This window comes from Pongo abelii, chromosome 6, assembly GCF_028885655.2.
Source record: "Pongo abelii isolate AG06213 chromosome 6, NHGRI_mPonAbe1-v2.0_pri, whole genome shotgun sequence".
Lineage (NCBI taxonomy): Eukaryota > Metazoa > Chordata > Mammalia > Primates > Hominidae > Pongo > Pongo abelii.
The window spans coordinates 9,472,759-9,486,935 of record NC_071991.2 but is presented as its reverse complement, the minus strand read 5'-3'; the positions used below and the strand labels follow the sequence as shown (position 1 = coordinate 9,486,935).

The following is a 14,177-nucleotide window of genomic DNA, read 5'->3' as shown; positions in this document are numbered from 1 at the left end:
AACATTTCTGGTCACCCACCATGTGTACAGTACCCTGCTAGGGTCCAGGGTCATGAAAGTAAAGAGTCTGGAAAGACTGTGCCCTTGAGGGACTCACCTCTGCTAAGGGAAACAGGCACAGAAACCCACAATGGTGGTAGAGAGGAAAGAAGACAATAGGACTGTGTGAGGGGGATAGGAGGCACCCAGAGGAGGAAATGGTTACATCTGTGTGAGGAGGTTGGTAAGGAAAGACTTTAATAGAAGGGGTCTGTCTGGCTGGGCTTGGAAGGATGTGTAGGAGTCATCTAGGGGGCACAGGTACACTCCAGGCAGAGGGAATTGCATGGATAAAGATCTGTAGGTGTGGCTTGTGGGGATGAATTTCAAGTATTCTGGAATGAGGACAGCCATGGAAAAAAGGGCAGGTGAGAGGAGATATAATCGGTTTCATGCCAATGGCTCCACTTCAATTTCTGATAAGAACTCAGATTCCATGGACTCCCTGATAACACTGATTAAGTTGTTTATGATTCCTCATAGAATATGAACTCAAAGGAGGTAAGCAAAGGGGTGCGTGCGATTCTTTGCTACTGGCTGCATCTGCAGCCCCACCTCCTTCTCCATCACATAAATATTTTAGCAGCTTGGCCTAAGACTGCTGTGCAGGGCAGGGAAGCTCCAGGCAGACAGCCCAGCAAACCAGCAGCACAGAGCTGAATGTAAAACTCAGAGGAGACAGTTGAAGAAGGAAAGTGGCGATGGACCTCATCCCAAATTTGGTGGTGGAAACCTGGCTTCTCCTGGCTGTCAGCCTGGTGCTCCTCTATCTGTCAGTAACTGTCCAGATTCCTCTCCTCTGTTAACTTGGACTTGGGGTGCTACTCAGGCCCCTGTTCCCTTATCTGTTTTGAAGATCACATGCACATGTATGTTTACTGCGGCATTATTCACAATAGCAAAGACTTGGAAGCAACCCAAATGTCCAACAGTGATAGACTGGATTAAGAAAATGTGCCACATATACACCACGGAATACTATGCGGCCATAAAAAATGATGAGTTCATGTCCTTTGTAGGGACATGGATGAAATTGGAAATCATCATTTTCAGTAAACTATCGCAAAAACAAAACACCAAACACCGCATATTCTCACTCATAGGTGGGAATTGAACAATGAGAACACATGGACACAGGAAGGGGAACATCACACTTCGGGGACTGTTGTGGGGTGGGGGGAGGGGGGAGGGATAGCACTGGGAGATATACCTAATGCTAGATGACGAGTTGGTGGGTGCAGCACACCAGCATGGCACATGTATACATATGTAGCTAACCTGCACATTGCGCACATGTACCATAAAACCTAAAGTATAATAATAAAAAAAAAATAAAAATAAATAAATAAATAAAGAAGTTTGTCCCCTGTGGACCTGGTGGTTCCTGCTCCCCTGCCTTCCACCCCAGGATATCATTTACATAACACAGCGGGGAACACCAAGACTTCACGGGAAGCTGTCACCTGGCTCTTCCCTCTTTTCTGTGCCATGCCCCTAAACATCCCCTCCCTCCTATGACTCACTCCTCCACCCTGTCATACACAGAACTATTTACTTTGCAATGATTAATCTCTGGAGCAAAGGAGACTTGGAGGAAGTTTTGAGGATTTATTCTTTGCTTTAATCTTTTTCCTCCAGTCTTTAGGAGGCTAGGATTAATATAGAGCTTTGTTTCTCACCTAATGGGAATCTACTAGCAGCCTGTAAAGGCAGGAGCTGTGAAAGCCAATTTGGATTTTACACATTTTTTTTCCCCTTTATGTTATAGTACAGGAGGACAAACCCTCTCACTGGTGGGATTCCTGGCATCCTAGAGCAGGTGGAGAGAAGAGTTACTTTCCACTGTGGGTAGTGGAGGCTCCACCTGTCACATTAACTTCTACCTCAGTTTGACTTTTATTAAGAGCAGAGAACCACAATGACATGAAAATAGACAATATAAACCTCATTTTAATTTTTTCACAGAAAGCTTAGGAATTCAGTGAGTTGTGGCAACATGGTTTCCATTGTCTAACATTTTAAAATGAATTGTTATGGTTTACATTCATTCATTTTTAAACCAGAATTTTTTGGAGATAGATTATTTCCAGCATGTTCCTTCTGGATGATAAAAGAGGGCTGTTAGTTCAGTATTTGTGACAGTAAATGTGTGTAAAAAAACATCACCTTTCCAGAATAATGTCAGGAATATGAGTCTAATGCATGAATGTATATCTCTAAGACAAGACTGCATATGTCTTTTTAAATATGCATGCCTGATAGTTTATTTTAATACCTCCTTTTTGAACATACCTGCTTAGCAGGTTATCTTAAACTGTCAGGCAGGGGAGTGAGCAATACTGTGAGCCAGTGATGATAGCAAAAGCATCCAGGTAGGATCCGTATGAAGTGAGAAAATATTCCTCATCCCTCAGGGTAGAACTCCAAAGAGACATTCATGGGTCCTGGCCCCACAGTGGAGGTCACTCAAAGGGCAAACAGGTTGGCATCTCATCTGCTTCAAGCCTGGACACAGGGACATCAAATGTGTAACTCTGTGTGTGGTCTGCCATGTTGTGGGGCTGTCACTACAGACTCGGGCAGCCAGGCAGACAATGCCTTAGCCTTAGACGATGCTGGTGCAGCCCAGGAGTCAGAAACTGTAGTGTAGACTATGCCCTTATTAGGCAAACACAATTACATGCAATAGATGACTGGCTTTTCTGTTAGCCTCTTCATTGGAACCGAAAGTGGCATTACTCTACCAAACAGAGGAGAGCTGGAAAGAAACTAAACAGTTTGCCCAGCACAGCCTCTGCCTTGACATGGAACCATGTTGAGTCTAGACACTCACCCAGATCTTTCCTTGGGGCCAATGCTGCTGACACATTAACTCATTAGTTTGTCCTGGCCTGAGAGATCATGTAACATGTAGAAGGTTTAGAAGCAGAGATTAGTGTCATTGATTTGCTATGGCTGTAACAACAATGGAAGAAACTGGAGTGGGAAAACCCAAGGCCACCCTGGTTTTGGTAGATGGTGCACACACTTCCACTAACTGTTCTGGGGCAAGGATCCAAATGCTGCCTCTGCTGGGTCCTCCAAACACGACCCTCCATGCCATTTCTCAGTTGTATTTTACCACATATTATCACAGTCACTGGATTTGTACAGAACATTTGGAACCTATACTGCCTTAAGTGCTACCCGTTATAGAAGAGAAAACAAGGTCTTAATTCAACTATCTGGAATATTTTATGTTTACTCATGTAAAATACTGCATCTTTTGCTATCAACAGGAAGGTACGTGGACATTAGAAGGCCCCTGCCTTTCAGCTGAAAGCACATATGAGGCATATGGATCCATTTATACACACCATACTTTTCAGCTGCATTTTCCTAATTTGCCTCTCTGGGACCAACCTTGTGGGACTAGCAGATTCACGGTTGAGTTGATGGCTGGTGACCTCTGCCATCAGCTTTTCTTCTTCATCCAGTCCTCCACCCCTCAGTAACATCAGACTGGGAAGGTCTTCAGAGATCCAGAACCCCCAGTTGGGGGAGTCCATACATGACCCATCAAAGATGAGTTGCAAGCAGGCCTGCCATAAGGAGCAGCAGCCTTAATGGGTTTTCCTACAGAGATAGTCGACATACAGAGGCAACAAACTGACTGCTTGGTGATTGATCACCTTGAAAAAAATGAGCATGTCTGGATATATTAGTCCTTTGTTGCATTGCTATAAAGAAATACCTGAGGCTGGGTAATTTATAAAGAAAAGAGATTTAATTGTCTCATGGTTCTGCAGGCTGTACAGGAAGCATAGTGACTTCTGCCTCTAGGGAGGCCTCAGGAAATTTACAATCATGGCAGAGGGTGAAGGAGAAGCAGGCAGATCTTACATGGCTGGAGTAGAAGCAAGAGAGGGTGGGGAGGAGGTGCTACACACTTTTAAGCCACCAGATCTCATAAAAACTCATTGTCATGAGGACAACACCCAATGCAGCATGGTGTGAAACCATAAGAAACTGCTCATAGGATCCAATCACCTCCTATCAGGCCCCACCTCCAGCATTCGGGGTTACATTTCAACATGAGATTTGGGTAGGGGCACAGATTCATACCATATCACTGGCACTGTGCTTATCAGGTGAATATCACCAGTTGGAAGGCTAGATTCTGCAAGTGGAGGAATGTCCTGGAAATTGGTTCCTTAAGTTGTGTTTCTTCTGCACACTGTCATTCTATGAGTCAATCATCCTCCCCAATAGCTGAAATCAACCAGATCATCTGACCACAGTGACTGAGGTGTAGCTGAAAGAGCTCGCATTTCTACGAGGCCAGTAGAAGCCTGGAGCACAGTTGTCAATCTGTAGAAATAAGGACTCTGACTCCTCCAAGACCTCTCTGTGAATGACAGTTTAAGAAGGGCCAGATCCTAAAACAGGGTCAGAGCTTACAGGGAAGGGAAAGCATAAAAGCCTTTGAGCAAATTTTAAAGACATGGCCACAATAGGCTCTCAGTGACCCTCTGTGACTGAGTGGATGCAGTGATGCAAAATCTCATCATCACTGCTGAAGACAAAAAAAAAAAAAAGTCACCCTTTCTACCTAGGATGAGAATCCCCAAATCAGTGGGGTCCACTTACTAAATGGACATAAAGGAATGAAGTGCCCTGGAAGAATTCCTGCCTGAACCTCTCAGGAGCACTCATGTTTGAGGACATTTATCAAGTATTCACTCCAGGATTGGGACCATGAAGACTTCAGTTGCTTTTAGCTAATCATTGTGACTTTTGGGGTCTCACGGTGCAGGCAGGAAAGGACCCGGTGAACAAAAATAATCATTGCTGTTGGAGTTACTGTTATTATTTATTGTCTTAATGTTACCTCCTTCTCTTGACTATTCCAGTTCCTCAGTCAGTGAGTCATCAGCCCCTATATCTATAAAGTCACAATCCCTGTGATCTGATTTCTGTTTCACTTCGTAGATATGAAACCCATTCACCACTGGGTCATTTGCACCTGCTTGAATCATCTCCAAGAAATGCCAAATTCCCTGAGGGTTTTTCCACGGCTCTACCTTAGCTCTTACTCCCTGTGACATCTTTTGCAGCTTTGAGACACACAACAAAGGGGTTCTGCTTTACTTCTTTTTATTCAAAGGCTGCACTTTATTAGTGATTCTGAGGAGGGAGTGGATGTAACTGAGATGAAATAGTGTTGTCTATCAAACTCAGATCTTTTTTTTTTTTTATAATACTTTCAGTTCTAGGGTACATGTGCACAACATGCAGGTTTGTTACATATGTATACATGTGCCATATTGGTGTGCTGCACCCATTAACTCATCATTTACATTAGGTATGTCTCCTAATGCTATCCCTCCCCCTCCCGCCACACCACGACAGGCCCCAGTGTGCGATGTTCCCCTTCCTGTGTCTGTGTATTCTCATTGTTCAATTCCCACCTATGAGTGAGAACATGTGGTGTTTGGTTTTTTGTTCTTGTGACAGTTTGCTGAGAATGATGGTTTCCAGTTTCATCCATGTCCCTACAAAGGACATGAACTCATCCTTTTTTACAGCTGCATAGTATTCCATGGTGTATATGTGCCACATTTTCTTAATCCAGTCTATCATTGATGGACATTTCGGTTGGTTCCAAGTCTTTGCTATTTTGAAGAATGCTGCAATAAACATACGTGTGCATGTGTCTTTACAGCAGCATGATTTATAATCCTTTGGGTATATACCCAGTAATGGGATAGCTGGGTCAAGTGGTATTTCTAGTTCTAGATCCTTGAGGAATCACCACACTGTCTTCCACAATGGTTGAACTAGTTTACAGTCCCACCAACAGTGTAAAAGTGTTCCTATTTCTCCACATCCTCTCCAGCACCTGTTGTTTCCTGACTTTTTAATGATCGCCATTCTAACTGGTGTGAGATGGTATCTCATTGTGGTTTTGATTTGCATTTCTCTGATGGCCAGTGATAATGAGCATTTTTTCATGTGTCTGTTGGCTGCATAAATGTCTTCTTTTGAGAAGTGTCTGTTCAAATTCTTCGTCCACTTTTTGATGGGGTTGTTTGATTTTTTCTTGTAAATTTGTTTGATTATTTGTAGATTCTGGATATTAGCTGTTTGTCAGATAAGTAGATTGCAAAAATTTTTTCCCATTCTGTAGGTTGCCTGTTCACTCTGATGGTAGTTTCTTTTGCTGTGCAGAAGCTCTTTAGTTTCATTAGATCCCATTTGTCAATTTTGGCTTTTGTTGCCATTGCATTTGGTGTTTTAGACATGAAGTCCTTACCCATGCCTATGTCCTGAATGGTATTGCCTAGGTTTTCCTCTAGGGTTTTTATGGTTTTAGGTCTGACATTTAAGTCTTTAATCCATCTTGAATTGATTTTTGTATAAGGTATAAGGAAGGGATCCAGTTTCAGCTTTCTACATATGGCTAGCCAGTTTTCCCAGCACCATTTATTAAACAGAGACTCTTCTCCCCATTTCTTGTTTTTGTCAGGTTTGTCAAAGATCAGATGGTTGTAGATGTGTGGTATTATTTCTGAGGGCTCTGTTCTGTTTCATTGGTCTATATGTCTGTTTTGGTACCAGTACAATGCTGTTTCGGTTACTGTAGCCTTGTAGTATAGTTTGAAGTCAGGTAGCGTGATGCCTCCAGCTTTGTTCTTTTGGCTTAGGATTGACTTGACGATGCGGGCTCTTTTTTTGGTTCCATATGAACTTTAAAGTAGTTTTTTTCGAATTCTGTGAAGAAAGTCATTGGTAGCTTGATGGGGATGGCATTGAATCTATAAATAACTTTAGGCAGTATGACCATTTTCACGATATTGATTCTTCCTATCCATGAGCATGGAAAGTTCTTCCATTTCTTTGTGTCCTCTTTTATTTCATTGAGCAGTGGTTTGTAGTTCTTGAAGAGGTCCTTCACATCCCTTGTAAGTTGGATTCCTAGGTATTTTATTCTTTTTGAAGCAATTGTGAATGGCAGTTCACTCATGATCTGGCTCTTTGTTTGTCTGTTATTGGTGTATAAGAATGCTTCTGATTTTTGCACACTGATTTTATATCCTGAGACTTTGCTGAAGTTGCTTAGCAGCTTAAGGAGATTTGGGGCTGAGACAATGGGGTTTCTAGATATCCAGTCATGTCATTTACAAACAGGGACAATTTGACTTCCTCTTTTCCTAATTGAATATCCTTTATTTCTTTCTCCTGCCTGATTGTCCTGGCCAGAACTTCCAACACCATGTTGAATAGGAGTGGTGAGAGAGGGCATCCCTGTCTCATGCCAGTTTTCAAAGGGAATGCTTCCAGTTTTTGCCCATTCAGTATGATATTGGCTGTGGGTTTGTCATAGATAGCTCTTATTATTTTGAGATACGTCCCATCAATACCTAATTTATTGAGAGTTTTTAGCATGAAGAGTTGTTGAATTTTGTCAAAGGCCTTTTCTGCATCTATTGAGATAATCATGTGGTTTTTGTCTTTGGTTCTGTTTATATGCTGGATTACATTTATTGATTTGTGTATATTGAACCAGCCTTGCATCCCAGGGATGAAGCCCACTTGATCGTGGTGGATAAGCTTTTTGATGTGCTGCTGGATTCAGTTTGCCAGTATTTTACTGAGGATTTTTGCATCGATGTTCATCTGGGATATTGGTCTAAAATTATCCTTTTTTGTTGTGTCTCTGCCAGGCTTTGGTATCAGGATGATGCTGGCCTCATAAAATGTGTTAGGGAGGATTCCCTCTTTTTCTATTGATTGGAATAGTTTCAGAAGGAATGAATGGTACCAGCTCCTCCTTGTACCTCTGGTAGAATTTGGCTGTGAATCCATCTGGTCCTGGATTTTTTTGGTTAGTAAGCTATTAATTATTGCCTCAATTTCAGAACCTGTCATTGTTCCATTCAGAGATTCAACTTCTTCCTGGTTTAGTCTTGGATGGGTGTATGTGTCGAGGAATTTATCCATTTCTTCTAGATTTTCTAGTTTATTTGCGTAGAGGTGTTAATAGTATTCTCTGATGGTAGTTTGTATTTCTGTGGGATCGGTGGTGATATCCTCTTTATCATTTTTTATTATGTCTATTTGATTCTTCTCTCTTTTCTTCTTTATTAGTCTTGCTAGCGGCCTATCAATTTTTTTGATCTTTTCAAAAAACCTGCTCCTGGATTCATTGATTTTTTGAAGAGTTTTTTGTGTCTCTATCTCCTTCAGCTCTGCTCTGATCTTAGCTATTTTTTGCCTTCTGCTAGCTTTTGAATGTGTTTGCTCTTGCTTTTCTAGTTCTTTTAATTGTGATGTTAGGGGGTCAATTTTAGATCTTTCCTGCTTTCTCTTGTGGACATTTAGTGCTATAAATTTCCCTCTACACACTGTTTTAAATGTGTCCCAGAGATTCTGGTATGTTGTGTCTTTGTTCTCATTGGTTTCAAAGCACATCTTTATTTCTGCCTTCATTTCGTTATGTACCCAGTAGTCATCCAGGAGCAGGTTGTTCAGTTTCCATGTAGTTAAGCAGTTTTGAGTGAGTGTCTTAATCCTGAGTTCTAGTTTGATTGCACTGTGGTCTGAGAGACAGTTTGTTATCATTTCTGTTCTTTTACATTTGCCGAGGAGTGCTTTACTTCAAACCATGTGGTCAATTTTCGAATACGTGTGGTGTGGTGCTGAGAAGAATGTATATGCTGTTGATTTGGGGTGGAGAGTTCTACAAATGTCAATTAGGTCTGTTTGGTGCAGAGCTGAGTTCAATTCATGGATATCCTTGTTAACTTTCTGTCTTGTTGATCCGTCTAATGTTGAGAGTGGGGTGTTAAAGTCTCCCATTATTATTGTGTGGGAGTCTAAGTCTCTTTGTAGGTCTCTAAGGACTTGCTTTATGAATCTGGGTGCTCCTGTATTGGGTACATATATATTTAGGATAGTTAGCTCTTCTTGTTGAAACCCTTTACAATTATGTAATGGCCTTCTTTGTCTCTTTTGATCTTTGTTGGTTTAAAGTCTGTTTTTTCAGAGACTACAATTCCAACCCCTGCCTTTTTTTGTTTTCCATTTGCTTGGTAGATCTTCCTCCATCCATTTATCTTGATCCTATCTGTGTCTCTGCATGTGGGATGGGTCTCCTGAATGCAGCACAGAGATAAATTGAGACTGCTATTAGTAAACAAATGCCCATGACTTACCAGAAAATAAACTGCTACAATTAAAAACCAAATTAAACACCCTCTCCTATGAGGAAGAAAGTAAATGACTTCCAGAGTGATTCAAGGACCAAAAGGGTTTAGATGAAAATGAAACCAAACGAAGTAAATAGAAAAGAGGAGGGTATTTGTGAGAAAACATTTTACATGGTCCATTTTCAAGGCATGATAAATCTAAGTACTGGCAGCCAGCATGTGGATGTAACAAACCACACAGCTCAGGCACGTAGAATGTCATAATAAGTGAACAGAATGTAGAGGAGGGTCAGCCCATAAAAGGAAAGAAAGTTTCATTATTGGGAAATATAAAATTAAGCAGGGAAGGGAGCCAGGATATAATCTTATAAGTTGGATAATGTAACTTAGGCGATATACAGGAAGATTGTAACCCTGTAGTACTCGACCATTTAGGAACTGGGGAAGGGACTTGCATGCTAGGAGATAAATTACCTACTGTAACAGTCCTGGGTGTGCCTGCCTACCAGATACCCGATCTTGGAAGACCACCATTAAAAGTCTCTCTTCCACTGTTCCTCATGTGTCCAAGTCCATTCTTTGGGTTTGGATGGGTGAATGTCTTTACCACAGGGGCTACATAGTAGGTGTATATATTTATAGAGTATATGGGATTTTCTGATACAAGCATACAGTGTGTAATAATCACAGCAGGGTAAATGAGCTATTCATTCCCTCAAGCATTTATCATTTGTGTTACAAAGCATCCAATTATACTCTTTTAGTTATTTAAAAATATATAATTGTTATTACTGACTATAGTCACACTGTTGTGATATCAAACAGTAGGTCTTTTCAGCCTTTCTAACTATGTTTCTGTAACCATTAACCATCCCCCCTCTACCTATCACAGTCCACTCCAGACCCTGTTTGCTTGGGTATCACCAGTGGAGACTGCAGAACAGCAAAGATTGTTGCCTGTTCCTTCCTCTGGAAGCTTCGTCCCAGAGGGGCACCCACCAGATGTCAGCCAGAGCTCTCCTGCATGAGGTGTCTGTCGGGCCCTACTGGGAGGTGTCTCCCAGTCAGGATACATGGGGGTCAGGTACCCACTTGAGGAGGCAGTCTGTCCCTTAGCAGAGCTAAAGCACTGTGCTGGGAGATCTGCTGCTCTCTTTAGAGCCAGCAGGCAGGAAGGTTTAAGTCTGCTGAAGCTGCGCCCACAGCCGCCCCTTACCCCAGGTGCTCTGTTTCAGGGATATGGGAGCTTTATCTATAAGCCCTAGACTGGGGCTGCTGCCTTTCTTTCAGAGATGCCCTGTCCACGGAGGAGGAATCTAGAGAGGCAGTCTGGCTACAGTGGCTTTGCCGAGATGTGTTGGGCTCCGCTCAGTTCAAAATTCCTAGTGGTTTTGTTTACACTGAGAGGGACAAGCAGCCTACTCAAGCCTCAGCAATGGCAGATGCCCCTCCCTGCACCAAGCTCCAGCGTCCCAGGTCAACTTCAGACTACTGTGCTGGCAGCAAGAATTTCAAGCCAGTGGATCTTAGATTGCTGGGCTCTGTGGGGATGGGATCTGCTGAGCTAGACCACTTGGCTCCCTGGCTTCAGCCCCCTTTCTAGGGGAGTGAATGGTTCTGTCTTGCTGGCATTCCAGGCACTACTGGGGCATGAAAAAAAAACTCCTGCAGCTAGCTCCATGTCTGCCCAAACAGCTGCCCAGTTTTGTACTTGAAACCCAGAGCCCTGGTGGTGTAGGCACCTGAGGGAATCTCCTGGTCTGCGGGTTGTGAAGACTGTGGTAAAAGCATAGTATCTGGGCCAGAATGCACCATTCCTCATGGCACAGTCCCTCACGGCTTACCCTGGCTAGGCGAGGGAGTTCCCTGACCCCTTGTGCTTCCCGGGTGAGATGAGGCCCCCTCCTTGCTTTGGATCACCCTCCATGGGCTGCACCCCATCTAACCAGTCCCAATGAGATGAGCTGAGTACCTCAGTTGGAAATGCACAAATCACTCACCTTCTGAGTTGATCTCACTGGGAGCTGCAGACTGGAGCTGTCCCTGTTTGGCCATCTTGCCCGCAACTCCTTGTTTCTCTTTCTTAAAATATCTATCTCTTTAGTAAATTTTTCATTCATATATTCATTCATCTTTTTTGGCTTTCTGCTTTTTCTTGGATCTCACTGAGTTTCTTTAAAATCAAAATTTTGTATTGTTTTTCCGATATTTCATGTATTTCATTTTAGTTAGACTCCACTGCTGGAGAGTTAGCATGAACTTCTAGGGGTGTTATAATACTCTTTTTTCAGACCTCTGGAGCTGTTTCTCTGGATTCTTCTCATCTGCATAAACTATCTCTTCATAATATTTTTGAATTTACTTAGTTTCTTTCTTTTATTTAATTTTTGTTTTTTTGTTTTTTGTTTTTTGTTTTTTGTTTTTTTGAGATGGAATCTTGCTCTGTTGCCAGGCTGGAGTGCAGTGGTGTGATCTTGGCTCACTGCAACCTCTGCCTCACAGGTTCAAGCAATTCCTCTACCTCAGCCTCCTGAGTAGCTGGGACTACAGGCGCATGCCACCATACCTGGGCTAATTTTTTGTATTTTACTAGAGATGGGGTTTCACCATGCTAGCCAGGATAGTCTCGATCTCCTGACCTCATGATCCACTCCCCCCAGCCTCCCAAAGTGCTGGGATTGCAGGCGTGAGCCACCATTCCCAGCCTGAATTTACTTTCATGTGGATGGGATTTTCCCCTGCTGATGATGTAACTATAATGTATATTGTGTGGGTTCATTTGGTTTTGAGTCTGGGTTCTTTCAGTGGCAAAGACTTTGTATGAGTTCCTTGGGTATAGCTACCCTTTTTGAAGAGGCTTTCTTAAATATTGTTTATAGCAATGATGTGCTGTGTGTGTGAGCAGTCTCACTGCCTCCTGTGGGGCTAGCATGGTGAAGGGCTCAGGAAGATTATCTTGTTTCCCGGGGCAGTGCACTTGTGTCAACAGGTTTTGTATTGGGTTGTGCAGTTCAACCTGCAAGACAGAAGGTGGCACTTATGGGAAAGAGCCTGCTGTGGCAAAAGCAGATGGATAGACACTGGTTTACTGGGAGTAGCTTCCTATTGCTTCAGACTTGAGCTGGGCTGTAAAATACACTGTGACAGCTCCTTGCTCAGCCCCTGAGGTGAGGGCAATGTAGGGTAGAGCTAAACGGTAAAGTCTGCCCTTTGATATCCCAATGGCAGATACAAGTACCAGCCCTGATGGGGTTGTGGGAGGAGCTCCTAGTGAAATGCCCTGAAGTCTTCAAAGAAGGGGAGGGAGCTTCCCCAGCCCCATGGCCTGGGCAGGCAGGAATATGATTCACCTTCCTGTCATTTGTCTATCCTGGTGCTTGCAACACTCAGATCAGGTGGACAAAATTGTCTATTTCAAGGCTGCAATGTGGTCAAGGCACTGTGACAGGTGCCTGTCCTGCAGGTCAGCATCAAGACGTCTTCTGTGCAAGACACTCTCCCTCAGCACAAACGACACAGCTTTTTGTTCTCCTGCTCTGTGCTGCAAGAATGCTGCTGCCCCATGTGGAGGAAGAGGGGTCATGCCTTTCATGTAGGCCTGGGCCCTGAGGGCACACTGCCAGTGGGGATGCAGCTGCCAGTGGGGATGCACTGTCAGTGGGGTATGCAGCTGCCCTTAGTAACCCTAAAATTGCTATCCTGTGGTGTGACTGTGCATCTTTGCAAGCCACCATGGCTGTGCCTGATACAGTAGCTGAGAGGAAAGAGAAGTCCTAATCTCCACGTCCATGCCCAAGCACCAAGGCCACCTGGCAACTGGGGTGGGGCCATTTTGCTCTCTTGCAGAACAAAGCACAGTGACCCCTTCTGTACTGGAAGTCACTCTCAGCCCACAAGTGGGGAGTTCTTGAACACAGAAAAGCACACGCTCTGGTCTCCTTTATCTGAATGGGATACCCCATGGGGTGCTGCACTCTCCTTTCCCTTACAAGTAGCACTTACTGTAGGCTAGACTACTGGGAACACTGCAAAATCCCCTGGGTTTAGCAGATAAATTTCAGGGGATTTTGTGTGTGGCTGCTGCAGACTAAGCAGGTGTCAAGGAATGTCTGCAGGGTCTATGGTGATGTGGAGACACAAGAGGTGAGGTTTCCTGGGCAGGACTCTGAATCTTAACATGTGTACCACTAGTATGATGCCTGCTGCCATAGCTCAGGTCTGAAGGGAGAGCAAGTGACTCAGCCCAAGCTGGCAGTCTGGTGTAATGACCTCAAAAAAATTCCATAATCACTGCTCACATCAGTGTTTGCATTTGCAAGAGCAGAGAAGATTTCCCATTATTTGGATACTGGCAGTGGCTTCAGGGTTAGGGGAGCCAGAAACAACTCCCACTTACCTTTAAAAGCTCTTTAGTTTAATTTGGCCTCACTTGTCAATTTTTGTTTTTCCTAGTCATAAGTTTTTTCCCAAGTCTGATGTCCAGAATGGTGTTTCCTTAGTTTTCCTCTAAGATTCTTATTGTTTGAGATCTTCTCTTTAAATATTTCATCTGTCTTGGTTAATTTTTGTATGTGGTAAAAGGTAGGGGTCCAGTTGCATTCTTCTGCGTATGGGTAGCCAGTGTCCCAGCACCATTTATTGAACAGGGTGTCCTTTCCCCATTGCTTATTTTTGTAGACTTTGTGAAAGATCAGATGACTGTAGGCATGTAACTTTATTTCTGGGTTCTCTATTCTGTTCCATTAGTCCATGTGTCTGCTTTTGTAAAAATACCATGCTGTTTTGGTTACTGTAGCTTCATATTATGGTTTGAAGTCAGGTAATGTGATGTCTCTGGCTTTGTTATTTTCCTAAAATTGCTTTTACTATTTCAGCTCTTTTTTGATTCTATATGAATTTTAGTGTAGTTTTTTTTCTAATTATGTGAAAAATGACATTGGTATTTTG

At 43.1% G+C, this 14,177-nt stretch overlaps 1 protein-coding gene across 2 annotated transcripts in view; it reads right to left on the bottom strand.

Moving 5' to 3' along the window:
• Positions 1–1,410: 1,410 nt before the first annotated feature.
• The window catches only part of ZSCAN25 (zinc finger and SCAN domain containing 25), a 161,100-nt gene continuing 148,333 nt past the window's right edge, over positions 1,411–14,177 (bottom strand). For both annotated transcript variants that reach the window (XM_054560224.2, XM_063725651.1), the window contains exon 7: positions 1,411–9,176. In XM_054560224.2, coding sequence (XP_054416199.1) covers positions 9,145–9,176 — 32 coding nt within the window. In that variant the 3' untranslated portion in view covers positions 1,411–9,144. The remainder of the gene's footprint in view (positions 9,177–14,177) is intronic.